The 15445-nt window shown below is 41.8% G+C and overlaps 1 protein-coding gene across 8 annotated transcripts in view; it reads right to left on the bottom strand.

Annotated features, from left to right (window-relative positions):
- Window positions 1–15445, bottom strand: part of PCSK7 (proprotein convertase subtilisin/kexin type 7) — a 43908-nt gene that overhangs the window by 26470 nt on the left and 1993 nt on the right. For 3 of the 8 annotated variants that reach the window (XM_016433836.2, XM_001380817.4, XM_056794342.1), the window contains exons 2-9: window positions 10720–10841; window positions 9712–10209; window positions 8737–8871; window positions 7781–7946; window positions 5932–6022; window positions 5084–5138; window positions 4513–4651; window positions 3618–3718 (exon numbers count right to left, since the gene is read on the bottom strand). In XM_016433836.2, coding sequence (XP_016289322.1) covers window positions 3618–3718; window positions 4513–4651; window positions 5084–5138; window positions 5932–6022; window positions 7781–7946; window positions 8737–8871; window positions 9712–10197 — 1173 coding nt within the window. In that variant the 5' untranslated portion in view covers window positions 10198–10209; window positions 10720–10841. Of the gene's footprint in view, window positions 1–3617; window positions 3719–4512; window positions 4652–5083; window positions 5139–5931; window positions 6023–7780; window positions 7947–8736; window positions 8872–9711; window positions 10210–10719; window positions 10892–14303; window positions 14982–15445 lie in introns of those variants that run through there. The other 5 variants (XM_056794344.1, XM_056794343.1, XM_016433835.2 and 2 more) reach the window with 5 other exon arrangements.

Here is a 15445-nt window from a genome sequence, read left to right as displayed (position 1 = left end):
GCATGACAGTGAAAGCATCTCTAAAAGAAACTAACTTGGCAGCCCAGCTGTGGAAACCAATATGATGCCAATGCAAACAAAGAGAGTTTGTTCTGGGGGAACAGAGTCAACTCCTCCCTGTGGGGCTCAGCCTGAGGCCGGGGTCTTGTCATTCCTCTTGGCCTCTATCCTGGCCTAAGAGAAGTCCTCAGGATGAGACGCTTAAGGACCTCAATGATTTTATTATCCAATGAATATCTTTGCTAGCCCTTTCCTTGACTCATTTTTTTCCCTACCTAAGGCTAGAAAAAAGAGAAGAAAAGGATTTGGGGTTGAGAGAAATATTCTAAATGATCCATCCTGTCTTGGTTTCAAACCTATGCTTAGTTCTATCCTACTTTGAAGAGCCTATGTTCTCAGGCCTTGCTATTTATTTGGAAAGGAGGGGACTGAGCCCATGACTTTGAATCCTAAATTTCATGGTGCTTGTGCTAGCTTCTTTTACTCTTCCAGGCTTTGCTTTGGGTCAGACACTACAATGTTGGCCTCTGCCAAGAACTACCCTCTCTCCATTGTACTCACGGCCTCTCTTCCATGTGTTACAGCAGCTGCCAACAGCTGCGAATTGTACTCTGTGCACTCCCAGAAGAGAAGGAAAAACTCTCCAAGTCAAAGCCTTGACAAGACTGGGAAGTTTCAACTATGCCAAGGAGGAGATTAATTTCTTCCTCTTAAGGAAACAGTCTCCCGGAGACAGTCTGAATCCCTTAATTATGAAGCCTGTGAACTTTCCTTTGGCTGCACCTAATTGGTGACTTGAGGGAGTGTAGGTGGTAGGAGAGGAAAAGGTCAAATGGGCAGCTATTGATCAGAAAGTACATGCCTATAACCAGACTGATAGCTCTTCTTTGACACCTTGTGTCACTAGATGGACACCAGAGTTGAATTCAAACTAGTGAGGTTCCCAGGATAAGAAACATTCCCATGATAGAAGCTGTTGCTGAATGAATCTTCCTTTTATTTCTGGACAAACTGGGCAAAGATGAGTTTAAATCCCCGTGTTGCCACTTCTTTTCTGCATGATTAACATGTTTGGGCCTCTTTGTGTAAGATGAGGGTTGCTGAATAAGGTGATCTCCAAGGTCTTATCTTGCTTGAAATACTCTGATCTTGAAGGTGGAGATATGAGGGACAGGATACTATGTTCTAGGGGAAGGCACAACAAGGCCAAGGAGGTGGGTCCAGTACTCAGAAAGGGAGTAACATGCAACATAAATGCCAAACCCTACTTTGGAACTTTCTTATGGTGTTGTGTTTGTTTCCTTATCCTAAGCAGAGAGAACAGGGTTTGGTTGGAGTGGGAGGAATGCTCTTGATGCTGTTAATTTAGCCTGCCTTTGGTAGGAGGCTTGCCCTTCTATCCACAGGGTCTGATCTGCTGAACAGAGTCCTTCTCAGTGGCCTTATTCTACTCAATTCCCCCCCTCCCTGGGGGAACTGGCTGGCACAGAAGCCTGGAACATTGTGTTAATCAGAAGTCATTTTTTGGCATAACAAAAATCAAGTTTTGGAAAATTCATCTGATATAGAGACTAAGGGATCCACATTCTAGGGGCCTCAGGAACCACTGAAACAAGAGCCACTGGAGAAACTGGATACTGCTTGGCTTTACTCCAACCCTAGATGAAGAACCTTGGACCTAAGCCTCCTTTTGTCTCTATTATGAGTAAAAAGGGGCAAAAGGGGAGCTCTAAAACTGTAGCCTCAATCCTGAAACCCAACTTAAGCTTGCTATGGCTGAACTAGAACTCACTATGTTATAGGGAACAGACTTAGAGCTCTTCAAAGGATACTGTGGGGATTAGATTGCATGGCTCAGGAAGGCACTGCTCTTTTTCTCTGACCCCTTGACTTGTTATGGCTCCATTTGAAGGGGCACATGGAAATCTTTCTTGGCCTTACAATAAGGTCATAAGATCATAGATTTAGAAATGTACTTTAGCTCTAACTGTGTCTCTAAGCTAAGAATTCTTAACCAAGAAATTTGCTTTAATTTTTTTTATAACCATTTCAATGTAATTGGCTTCTTTTGTACTCTTAGATGCTTTTTTTTAGCCTTTAAAAAAATCTTCCTTTCTGTCCTAATAGCAGTTCTTGTATTGGTTCTGAGGCAGAAGAACAGCAAGGGTTAGGCACTTGAGGTTAAGTGTCTTGCCCAGGGTCACATAGCTAAGAAGCACCTGAATCCAGATTTGAACCCAGGTCCTCCTGACTCCAGGCCTGCTGCTCTATCCACTGTGTTATCTAGCTGCCCCTATTTTATCTATTTTAAAACATTATTCTTGGGTTTCCAGAGGATTCAAAAGATGGGTCAATGATTCAAAAAGGTTAAGAATTCCTGTTAGAAAGGAGGGGAAGATTCATTCAGTCATAATTCTCACATTAGGAATCACTGCCTAGAGAACTAGTTTACATTTATCACTAGACCCAAAGTACAATGATTAACGGATCTATACCCATCTGGATGGAGGAATGTTTGTAGTGAACTGCCATTGGGATCTTTAACCCTTGCTTTCTGTCTTAGTATCAATTCTAAGAGAAAAGAGTGGAAAGGACTAGGCAATTGGTTAAGTGACTTGCCCAGAGTCACACAACTAGGCAGTGTCTGAGGTCACATTTGAACCCAGGTCCTCTTGACTCCAGGTCTGGTCCTCTATCCACTGTGCTACCTTGTTGCTCTACTAATCAACTTTTAAAACACTAACCTCAAAGAGTGGTAAATATGACACATTAATTAGGTCTTCAGAGGACATAAAACTGGGAAAGATGGCTAACAAAAACAGTAAGCAATTCTGTCTCCTATTAGACAACACATCAGGCTAGACTAATAGGCCAAATCCAATAACGTGAAATTTTTTGGACCAGTTACCAGTTCTATGATTTCATTGGTTTAGGCAACTCCCTCAACCAGTTCAGAGGCACAGTCTTAAGAGAGTGGCCTGGCAAACAACAGGTAAAATGAATATCAATATGTTTAGGGAAAAGACACAGAGTTCTACAAAAGATACTGTGAGGCAAGGTTACAGAGTGCATGTGTGCATGTGTGCATGTGTGTGTGTGTGTGTGTGTGTGTGTGTGTGTGTGTGTGTGTCCCAGAAGCAGAACTTGAACCCAAATCTTCCTGGCTCACACCATTTTCTACCTACTCTAATACTGCCTCTTGAGATGACATTTAATAGGCAAACATGAAAAATCATGCTTGTTCTGCTTGATCCTAGAAGGAAGAACGAGGAACAATAGTTGGAAGTAGCAAAGATATAGGCTCAGTATGCATTCCCCCTTGTAGCACATATTGTAGTGGGACTCCTAGTCAGGTATTAGTTGGGCCATGATCTCTGAGGGCCTTTTTAATCCTAAGGCTCTGTGATTCACTTGAAATTTCATCACTCATGTACCAAAACAGAAGCATCAAAGAATTCCCAAGCAAAACTGCAGTTCAAGGAAGCTTATTTGTTAGGAAAGAGACAGCTAAGGGTCAGAACAGAGAAGTGGAGAATAAAGGGGGAGGGGGGGGAGTGGCAGATAGCTAGGCTGAAGTAGAGGCAAGGAAGAGTGAAGACGGAGAGCTAGTTACTCACAATACTTCGTAGTAACTTGTCTCCACCACTGAAGGTGACAGCCAGCATGGAGGCACATTCTTCTGCATAGAATGGCATATGACCCTCTTCATCTACAGCACCTGGGCAAAGCAGAAAAAAACAGAGAACTAAGATCAAAGATTAACTCTGTACCTGGCATCCTTCTAGGCTCCAAAGTCATTCTCTGTGCTGCAGAATATTACCTGGGATACCTGAACTGAGCCAAGAACAGCCATAGAGACTACATTCATTGGCACATATGTACCAGAGAACTTCATGGAGAATGGCAATCTCAGGCAACCAAGGGCATGCCATTCCTGAATTCATTTGTTTTGCTATCTCAAGGGAGTTGGTATTACAGCATATTAGGGCACCTGGGTAAAAGTGGGTCAGTCATATGTCACTTATTTTCATGGCAGAGGGCCTATGGAAAGGGAGTATATTGAAATAAAGATTCAACAAGTACGACACTTGAGACAATGGGCTAAAAGAATTTTCAGATTACTAAGACTTCAATAGAGACCCTGAAAGCTTATAGGGAGAGCTCCATTCATAAGTTCATAGATTGGAAGCTAGGAAGGAACTTTAGGGGTCATCTAGTCCAAAGCCTTCATTTAAAGATGAGGCCCGAAGAGGTCATGTTACTTGGTCATTGTCATATAGGTAGTAAGTAGAAAAGTGGGGATTTGAACTAAGGTCCTTGGTGTCCCTGCATTGGAATGCTATTCCTATCAAAGGTGCAAAGACACACATAGACACAGACATACACACATGACTACAGGGCACTAAAAATCTAAAACAAAGTCTTCCCCCTACCTGATACCACTTAATATCTATGGAGACTGAAACACAAAAAAACACTTAGATACATTGAAATGGAACACTCATAAGCTACCTATGGTCACTGTATAGATGGAGTTGGCATATCCATCATAGTTGCAGTTGTCATTGTGCTGACCCCCGTTGCCACTGGCTACCACAAAGATACTCCCGAAGCCTCGGCGACCAGCAATTACTCCATGTTGCAAGGCAGCCTAAGAAGCAGAAAATCTGGGGCTTTAGCATGAGAGACCCTAAATACTTGCCCTAAAAAATCTTTTCCTCCCCAAGTTCCTACATAGCATCCACTTCTCCCCAGGCAAAATTCAAGAAAGGTCTGGCAAGCAAGTGTGGCTAAAGAGAGTTATAACTAAGAATAGGTGCTCTGTGCGTAGTCTTTGCTTATTGGCTATTTGGGTAGGGAAACAATTAATCAAGATGAGAATTAAAGAATTTTCCAACCATTTCCCACTCCTCTTGCTCTAGCCTGTTTCTTCTCAAAACCAGAATAGGTCATCTCTCTTTGACTCCCCCCTCACCCCCAATTAAAAAAAGTGCCAGAGCTGAAAGGTAAAAGTCTGGCATTGGTTCATGGTAGTACTCTTTCTAAAGAATTAACAAGAGAAAATGTCATGTTTCCCTGTTACCTTTCCAAGTTGGTGGGGTCCATCTACTGTCTTTCCATCATCATCTGGTCCCCAGCTGTTGAGAGACAGCAGTGAAAAATCCCATATAGACCTAGTCCTCAAACCTTCTAGACTCAGTTGGCCAACTTTTCCCTTTGCCTTTTTTGTCCCTGCATGGTATCCAGGACATCTACATTATCTGAAAAGAAGGGAATGATGGAACAAGGCCAGGCTTTTCTCATGCTTAATTTTCTACTTTACAGATGGGGGAGATAGGGAGGATATTGGGGCCAGATTTCTTTTTCTGTGATTGGAGTTGAAAATACTCTTTTCTCTTACGAATTCTATGGAATAGTAAAGCAAAGGGGTAGAACTCTGGAGAAAGTAGGAGAATTCCTAACACTTGTGGACTAGTTTATCAGGTAACCCATGGACCTAAGAATTGGGCTCAAATTGGGAATGATGTGGCTACAACTCACACAGAATAGGAAAATGAAACGATATGTTGTAGTGGGAACAACACTAGATTTAAAATGAACACCTGGGTTCAAGTTCCAGTTTTGCTGCTTACTAGCTGCATAGTAATTTGGGGTAAATCACTTTCTCATGCTGGATTTGAGTCTCAGTCCCGCCACTTACTAGTTATATGACCTTGGCCAAGTCCCTTAAGCCCTCTGGGACTCAGTTTCCTCAACTGTAAAAATGAAAGTTATTTCTAAGGTCTCTTTCAGCTGTAAGGGGCTGAGTCTACCTGTGTACTTGCGTTCCAAAGTAGATGAGTGGGACTCTTACTGAAACTTGTGTGGTTCAATCTTGGTACCCAAGTCCCTCAATCCTTCCCAATGGAACAGGATAGGTGATCCTCTTACCTACAGCTGTAGATGTCATTGATCTGATAGTGCTTATTGAATGCCACAGCCTCCAGGCTATCAGTCAAGGGTCCATCCAGTACCCGGATACCTGAGCATTGGGAAAATAGGATGGTGGGAGGAAAGAAGGCATCCAATATCCTCCAACTCGACTTTAATGTAATGCCTGTCTTTGAGACTAAAGTCTAATAGAAAGAACCTTAGGCTAGGAGATGAAGACCAATATCCTCTTCCTGGCTTTACTGATCTATTGTATAACCTTGAGTAGATGCTTCAATTTCCCCCTCTAAACTGAAGGAGCAACTCCTTTCTCTGAAGGAGTAAGGTTATGTGGGTCTAGGGAAAAAAAGTTGGATCCCTCCCCCTTCTGGCTCTTGAAGTTGCTTCATTTGCAGGATACTGCCCTCTGCTGGGAAATAAGGGTACAACTAAGGTACTAAGAGTTAACAAGCATTTATTATGAGGAATCCCCCTTGGTTAGATGGACAAAAATTGAGATGAAGGCGCTTTTCTTTGAGGGTTGTGGGACACCATTCTGTGCAAGGCAAAACTGCCCAGCTTACCCTGGAAAGAAAGGGCACCATGGTGTAGTAGATAGAGAGCCTGATGTGAAATCAGAAAGACTGGGGTTCAAGTCCTGCTTCTGACATTTACTAACTCTGACCATGGAAGCATCTGTTTCCTCATCTGCAAAATAAGGATAATGATACCTATAGTACCTACTTCAGAGAGTTGTTGTGAGGCTTAATTGAGATAATATAACAGTACTTTGTAAACTTTAAAGAATTCCATAAATGCCAAGCATTAACATTATTGTTATAACACTGTATACAAGAGTAGCTAGGTGGCTCAGTGGATAGACAGCCAGGCTTGGAATTAGGAGTACCTGAGTTCAAATCTGACCCTAGACACTTCCTAGCTGTGTGACCCTGGGTAAGTCACTTAACTCCAATCGCCTACCCCTTACTACTCTTCAGCCTTGGAACTGATGCTTAATATTGATTATAAAGCAGAAAGTATATGTTTAAATAAAATCACAATATAATCCAGTGGAATTGTTTGTCAACCTTTGGGGGTGGGGGGAGAAGGGAGGGAGACAATATGAATCATGTAACCATGGAAAATTTTTAAAATAAAGTTTAAAATAAGTTTAAAAATTTTAAATTAAATAACAATATTGTTTATCTTGTCTACAATACTCGTCCTCTTGCCACCAGAGCAGGAGCTAGAGAGGTAGGTGGTACAAGAGAAGCCTAATTAGACCAGGGAGATAGAACACTTTTATCACTACTGGAGCTTTGCATCCCAGAAGAAAGGAAGGCATCAAAGGAAGACAATTTCTCGATCATTCACTAGGCTGCTCAGCCCAGCACCTCCATTGCTTTTGGCTCTTTCTCCTCCTTACTTACTTTTCTGGGCCCAGGGTTATATCCATCTACCACATTCACCCTCACGCAGTCCTAGAGCATGTTCAAAATTCTCATCTCTGGTTCCACTGGATTCAGCCTCAGACCCATACTTTCCTCCCCCATTCCTACAGACACCCTAGCCACTCTACCAAGGGGCCTGTTAATCTCTATCCCTTCCCACCCCTGCAAACATATTTTCTATTTACAACATTGGTCCTATAAGACTACCCTCTCCCCTACCCCACCTCCCCCAATTCTGCCTAAAGCTACTTTTAGGTGGAACCAATAAATGGTTTTGGGTGGGCTAAGATTGAATTTGGATTCAATTTGGATTGTTTTAAGTGTTGTACAGGGATGCAAAGAAGTAGAAGATGAAGATCTGAAGATTAATTTAGAATATGGAAAATTTCAAGGCTAGAGAGAAGAAGATATTGAAATACCTGCAATTTTGCTCCCATATGCCACGCCGACTGCACAGAAGCTATTATTGGGCACAGCGGCAATCTCACCAGCACAGCGGGTACCATGATGGTTGCCATTCTCCACATCTGGGTGTGGCATGGGATCAGGATCATTAGAGTTGAGGTCATAGCTGCCCTCAGGGCACTGAAACAGGATAGGGTGGGGAAGGAAAGGGCCTTAGGTTATTCACAAGATAGTAGGGGGAGGAGGACTATGTTACTTCAGTGAACCAGGGGATTCAGGTAGGGGCTTCACTAATCATTTCAATCCCATTAAAGCTTCGTGGTAGGGTATAGTTCACTCAGCTCAGAGAGAAGGAAAAGATAGGCACTGTGTACTTTTGATTTAACAAGCTCTATAACCATGGATAAACTCACTATGCATCTCTGGGCCTGTTTTCTCTAGAATAATGTTCAAAGTCTGGACTGGATGATCTCTCCAGGACCCCTAGCTAGAGCCCTGTAGTAAGATTAGAGCATGAGAACAAGGTAGACATAACTAAGAACAGTCTGGGTGCTTAAGTGATACCTCATGCTCCTGACTCTCCCAGATCACTGCCTACCTTCCTGAAGCATGGAGGAATAAAAAGGATTTAAGCATCCTTTGCTGAGAGTGTGACAACCTAATGGTTAGGTTTTAGTAAGAGGATATTCTCCCTACCAAGTAGGCAAACTAAGCTCTAGGGAGTGAAGTCTTCAGTGATGTTCTCTTGCTGCAGCAGAGAGAACCAGGAGCTAGGATGTTGGGAGTTATTCTTTAACTTGTACCAGTGCCAACTTAGGGAGCAGCTTCGGGCAAGGGAGAGAAGAAAGAGCATCATTCCAACCCCCAGAGACCTTTAGGGATCAAGAGGCTGATAGGATTCCTCTGGGAGAAGTGCAGTGGAAGTGACATAGCATGAAATGTGGTGCCCATGAGGCCCACAAACACTCACATAGTTAGGTTCAATGTCCTGGATGGTGTGCTCCACCCCATCGTCCACCACCACCACAGTCACCCCTCGTCCAGTCACATTACGTTCCCAGACACCTGTTACATTGATGTCTCTGCCTCGGATTCGACGGTTATTCTGTGGGGGAAAGGTAGGGGGTCAGAGGCTGTTCTAAAGGCACAAAGATGCAGTGACAAGACAACACTCATTAGCTTACTATGGATGTGGATATGAGGGAAAAGGTAGGGGAAGATGCTGCCCACAGTCTGCAGCCACCCCAACTCAAAAGTCAGATCAATAGTTTCCAGTAAGGTCTAAAAAGAGGGTATGGCACATGTGGATTCTGCCAAAGAATGAGTTTCCCCGAAAAGTTTGTGTTATTCTATTGAATTGGATCAAGGGGTGGGGGTGGGGCAGCAGAAGAAGGGGCAAGCCAGAGGAATATAATTCTGTCTAACCCATAAGCACAACTCTGGCTCGGAGCCACCAAAATACTCTTTCCCTCTTGGGCAAGACAGGTAGCAACTGAGTATTGATAAGTCAACTACCCTAAAGGTCCAGACAGTTCTCTTTTACATAAATTTGCATCACACAAATTCTGAAAGAAATCCATATTCCAAAAAATCACTCATGCTACCTTTATTGAACAATATTATACTCTGCCCTCCCCTTCAGCCCCTGGGCTCAGTGAATTCTTTAGCCCCTCCAAACAAAAAAAAAGAACAAAAGTCAAAAAACCCTCCAAGGGAAAACACTAGAATGGACTGGCCAGAAATCACCGCTGCTACTAGGGGCTGATTAGGGGCTGGTTTGAGACTAGCACTGAAAGAGATCTTTGCCTTGTTCCACTCACTCACCCATCTGCCCTAACACCATACATGAAGCCCTCCTCAAAGCTCAGGTACATAAATCAAGAACTGTCTTAAATACCTGGAAGGTACTCATTCAAAGTAGATAGCAAGAAAGGGCTGAACTCACCAGATGCCATTGCAGTGGATACTTAGGGTCATTGAAGAGCACACTGCGTTTGGCACGCTTCAATAACCGCTGCTCTGAATGCCAACGCACAGCTTCATGCCTAGAAAACACTGCCTCAGCCTGCTTTCGGGCAGCCTCCTCTTGCTGGACCCCAATGTGGCCAGGGGGCTGGATGAAGAGATAGTGCCCCTGAAGTTCCCCAATTCGTCCGGCATTCAGTAGCCCCGCAGCCTGGGCCAGGGCGTCTGCCTGTTGCTCCTCACTCTCTTCCTTGCCCTCACCCTCCATCCTGTCCAGGAGTACAGCCCAGCTCAGCCCCCTAGGACCCTGGGCCTTGGGCCCAACTGTCTCTGTTAGTTCTAGGGTCATGACCAAGGGAACCAACAAGAGGAAGCCAGTTACTACCAGCCAGAGGCAGGCAGGCAGGCCCAGGGAGGGCTCCAGGGCAGCACTCCATGGTTGCACTTTCTGCCTCCCCTTCGGCATCAGAGCGGCAGGCTGCAGACAGAACAAACGTATCAGAGATAGGGGAGAGCTGCTGCCTAGAAGGGTCTGAGAGGAAAGTGACGGTGGTAGGTTCATGGCTAGACAACATCCTCTCACATACATAAGGATATTTCTGGACCTTTACTGTCCCATACACCTGGTCCTGACCAGAGGATCCATATAGGCATATGGTCCAACAAGAATTGGATGACTTCTAGGAATCCTGGGAAAATCCCCATGATGTTAGGCCATTAGGCAAGTTTCTATACCAGAAGCAGGCATGATGCTATTTTTTCCCCCACTCCATTTCCCCATTGTAAAGTGTAAGAAATACAGAGTGTTCTCATAAGCCATTAGGAAAATGCCTGAATTCTACTTAAAAGAAACCATACCCTAGTTCTTCCCTTCTCTTGAATGTTGGGGGTGGGGTGGGGAGGTAAGGCATGGGATTCTTTTCAATTCTCTCAACTAAATCCACTGCAAGTTGCCATGATGGTTCCTTCTCTTTCCATCTGTTCCCACCTGGTCTCTTTGTAGGGCTGCACTCCCAGGCCAGTTGGCCACATCAGACTCATCTTGTTCCAAAGCAGAAGCAGCATTACTTTCTCTGAGAGCAATGTGGATTCAAGGCTCTGGCTGCATATCTGTGGGCAGCAAAAGAAGAGATGGTATCTTGCAATGTCCTTCCTGAATCCTGGGGGTGGGGATAAGCAGAGGTAAGCAAGAAGCAACAGAGTCATTTTCAAAGCTGCTGGTTGTCCATCAAGTCTCATTTCCAAGGAGCTAAAGTGGGACCCAGATAGGAGAAGCATCTGGTACCATAAGGCCAGACCAGAATTACAACTCAGAAATCCTGTTCATTGTATTGATCATCAGTGCATACTTCACCCTTAGGAGTGAATGGAAAGGGTCCAGAGAAAGGTTTGACATGTCCTTAACTCTTCCTGATCTGGTCAAAGTGAAGTAGTGCTGCTGCTTTACCACAAAGGTGGTAAAAGAATCTCAGAATTAGAAAGAGAAGGACTGTTCAATCAAACCCTACCTGAACAGAATCCCCACTACAATATATCTGATGAGATGTCACCAATTCTCTCCTTAAAGATCAAGTGAATAAAGGGAACTCAACCCCACACTAGGCAATTCATTCCAAATGTGGTGAGCTTTAAACCTTAGGAAATGTTTTCCTTATGCCTACTGGAATGCTATTTTTGTAGTTTCCACCTTTGCTCCTAGAGCTTCACTCAATGGGAGGGAGAGGAGATGGTGGCAAGCATGACAAATCTAATTTTTCTTCCACATGACTGCTTTTTCTAATATTCAGATAATTACCCTGCCCCTCAATTCTTTTCCTCTTCAATCCAACTTAATCGCTTCCACTGATCTTCCTGTGGTAAGATCACTAAAAACATTTTTTAAAATTAATTAATTTAGAATATTTTCCCATGGATTCTTCTTTCCCTCCCCTTCCCTCCTGGTGCCAATGAGCAATTCCACTGGGTTTTACATGTATCATTGTTCAAAACCTATTTCCATATTATTAACATTTTCAATAGAGTGATCATTTAGAGTCAATATCCCCAATCATATCCCCATCGAAGTACATGATCAATCATATATTTTTCTTCTGCATTTCTGCTACCACAGTTCTTTCTCATAAATTTCTCTGGATTATCCTAGATCATTGCATTGGTGCTAGGAGAGAAGTCCATTACATTCGATTGTGCCACAGTGTATAAGATTCTGTGTACAATGTTCTCCTGGTTCTGTTCCTTTTGCTTTATATCAGTTCCTAGAGGTCTTTCTGGTTCATATGGAAATCCTCCAGTTCATTATTCCTTTTAGCACTAAAGTATTCCATCACCATCAGATACCACAATTTGTTCAGCCATTCCCCAATCAATGGACACCTGCCTCATTTTCCAGTTTTTTGCCACCACAAAGAGTGTGGCTATAAATATTTTTGTACAAGTCTTTTCCCTTATCTCTTTGGGGTATAAACCCAGCAGTGGTGGTTGGATCAAACGGGAGGCAGTCTATTAAAGTTCTTTGGGCATAGTTCCAAATTGCCCTAGTCAAGGTGGAAATCTAGAAGTCCCCAATTTATTTATTTGGGAGGTAGAAACTCCAGGTTTTGACCTTGTCACAGGAGTTTTCTCCCTGAGGAAAGGCCCTACTTCACTGGTCTCAGGCTAACAACAGACAATCCACTTCAGGTGGGAGATAAACCCAATCTGAAATGGAGTGATTCTTTGTCTCCAGAAGCCGTTCTCAGGTTCCCAGTATATCACACCCTCCTTCTGAGAACTGGGAACCTTCAGCTTGAGAGACTGATGTGCTACCTACCACCAAAGTCACTCAACCTCCCAACTAAATAAATTGGGGATTTCTAGATTTCCACATTGACATCCTCCAGAATGGTTGGATCAATTCACAATTCCACCAGCAATGCATTATTGTTCCAATTTTGCCACCTCTCTTCCAACATTTATTATTTTCCTTTACTGTCATATTAGCCAACCTGCTAAGTACAAGGTGATACCTCAGAGTTGCATTTCTCTAATTATGAAATTTAGAACACTTTTTCATGTGCTTATTGATAGTTTTGATTTCTTTATCTGAAAATTGCCTATTCATGTCCCTTGACCATTTACCAATTGGGGAATGGCTTGATTTTTTTTGTACAATTGACTTAGCTCCTTATAAATTTGAGAAATTAGACCTTTGTCAGAAATTTTGGTCGTAAAGATTTTTTCCCAATTTGCTGCTTCCCTTCTAATTTTGGTTGCATTGGTTTTATTTGTACAAAATTTTTTTAATTCAATGTAATAAAAATTATTCATTTTATATTTTATAATATTCTCTATCTCTTGCTTGGCTTAAATTCTTTCCTTTCCCATAGACCTGACAAGTATACTATAGTTTACTTAGAGTTTCCCTCTATTATATTTAAGTTATTTGCCCATTCTGAATTTATCTTGGTATAGGATGTGAGATGTTGACCTAAACCTATTCTCTCTCATTCTGTTTTCCAATTTGCCCGGCAGTTTTTATCAAATAGTGGGTTCTTGTCCCCAAAGCTAGGATCTTTGAGTTTATCACAGGCAGTCTTGCTGAGGTCATTTACACCAAGTCTATTCTATTGATCCTCCCTTCTGTCTCTTAGCCAGTACCATATTGTTTTGATGATCACTGCTTCATAGTACAGTTTAAGATCTAATACTGTTAAGCCCCCATCCTTCACATTTTTTTTCATTACTTCCCTTGATATTCTTGATCTTTTGTTCTTCCAAATGAACTAATTCTATAAAAAATGTTTCTTGGTAGTTTGATAGGTATGGCACTGAATGAGTAAATTAATTTGAATGGGATTGTCATTTTTATTATATTAGCTTATCCTACCCATGAGCAATTAATGTTTTTCCAGTTATTTAGATCTAGTTTTAATTGTGTGGAAGTTGTGTTCATTTAATTCCTGTGTTTGTCTTAGCAAATAGATTCCTAAATATTTTACATTGTCTAGGGTAATTTTAAGTGGAATTTTTCTTTCTAACTCTTGCTGCTAAGTTGTGTAGGAAATATATAGGAATGCTGATGATGTATGTAGGTGGTGAGATCTTTAATCCCCTTTTGTAATCACCCTTTTCTGGTTATGCTTTACCTAGTGTAAAAAAAATCATTATTTAAATTGCAAAGTTTAAATTCCTTTTGAGAAGAATTTTAGGTAAAGAAGATGCTACCTCTCTGAATCCAGAACTGAACTGTTGGAGAAGCCACCATGAAGAAGCCTCCAGACCACAAGTTGCACAAAATTGAACTTTGGGTGTGGTTGACTGAACATTTATTTGTATGTATACTTTTATGCCAAAGGGGACTGCCCCCAACAGCTTTTTGTCAATGTGTTCAGCAATTATTGGTTTTATTCTTTTTTCTCTTATCCTCACACTATTGTAATCTTTTAAGTTTATTATGTTTTTATGATCCTTTTGGGGAAAAATTAATTTTTCCAAAAATGATCATACGAGGGGAGGTAAAAAATAGACTCGAATACAGGACTACAATCCCCACGAGCCTTTGCTCCACTTCCCCAGAATGCCTTGTAATCTCACCTGGGCCGAGATCGAGAAGGTATTTAAGCTGATTCAAAGGCTTTTGAGGCTCTCTCTCTCTCTTGGCTCTTTTTGGACTTCTGTTTTGGAGCAGGCGGTCTCTTGCGTGATGTGAGGTTCTTTTGTCTAGGCCTCTGGCCTAGGCACATGTTTCTTACTTGTATATTCTTTAATCTTTAACCTTTAATAAACCTCTAAAAAATATAATACTCCTTGCAGAGAGAAACTAATTTCTACCTGCCTCAGTCTCCCTATCTCCCCTAAATTTTAATCTTTACACTAGTCAATATCTTCCTAAAAGGTGGTTCCAAGAACTGAACGCCAGATGTGGTCTGATCAGAGCAGAGTACAGGGGTCTGTTACCTCTCTTAATGCAACCTAGAATGGCACTGACTTTTTTGGCTATAATGTAACATCAAAGTACCAAAGAAGTAATAAATATTTATCACTGTTGCTTCATATTGGACTCAAAATCCACTAAAACCTTTCAATCCTTTTCACATTAACAACTTTTCATAGGGACACCTCTCCCATCCTCTATTTGTTTCCTAATTCTTTAAATCCAAGTGTACCACTTTTGTTTAAACCAATTAAATTTCTTCTTAACAGTCCATTTCACAATCTATCTAGTTCTTTTCTGGATAGCTTTGCCATCCAATGTTAATTATCCCTGGCAATTTCATGTTATCTGCAAATCTGAGAAGTATGACCCGTACATCTCCTATCCAATTCATTGCTAAAAATGTTAAACAGTATTTGGATGAGGTTAGCTACCTGTAGCACACTCCCTGAGATAATCTCCCTTCAAGTAGATACTGATCTATTAATGGCATTATGGGTTCAGTCATTCAACCTGTTCTAAATCTACCTAATTATAGGAACATCTAGTCCATATCTCTCTATCTTATCTGCAAGGTGAACACAAGAGGCTTTGTGAAATATTTTGTTGAAATCCAACTATGTTATATATTTATGCCATTCCTATAATATACTTATCTAATAGCTCTAACAAAACAGGCAATTTAACTAGACATGATTTGTTTTTTATGATATAGTAGCTGCTTCCTTTTACAAATCACTCTTTAAATGTGTTCTCAAATTTTACAAGAAGTCAAAAGTAAGCTCACTACCATCTAGTCTTT

Source organism: Monodelphis domestica, chromosome 4 (assembly GCF_027887165.1).
Source record: "Monodelphis domestica isolate mMonDom1 chromosome 4, mMonDom1.pri, whole genome shotgun sequence".
Classification (NCBI taxonomy): Eukaryota; Metazoa; Chordata; class Mammalia; order Didelphimorphia; family Didelphidae; genus Monodelphis; species Monodelphis domestica.
Note: the sequence above shows the minus strand (reverse complement) of the source record. Positions and strands in the feature narration are given on the sequence as shown.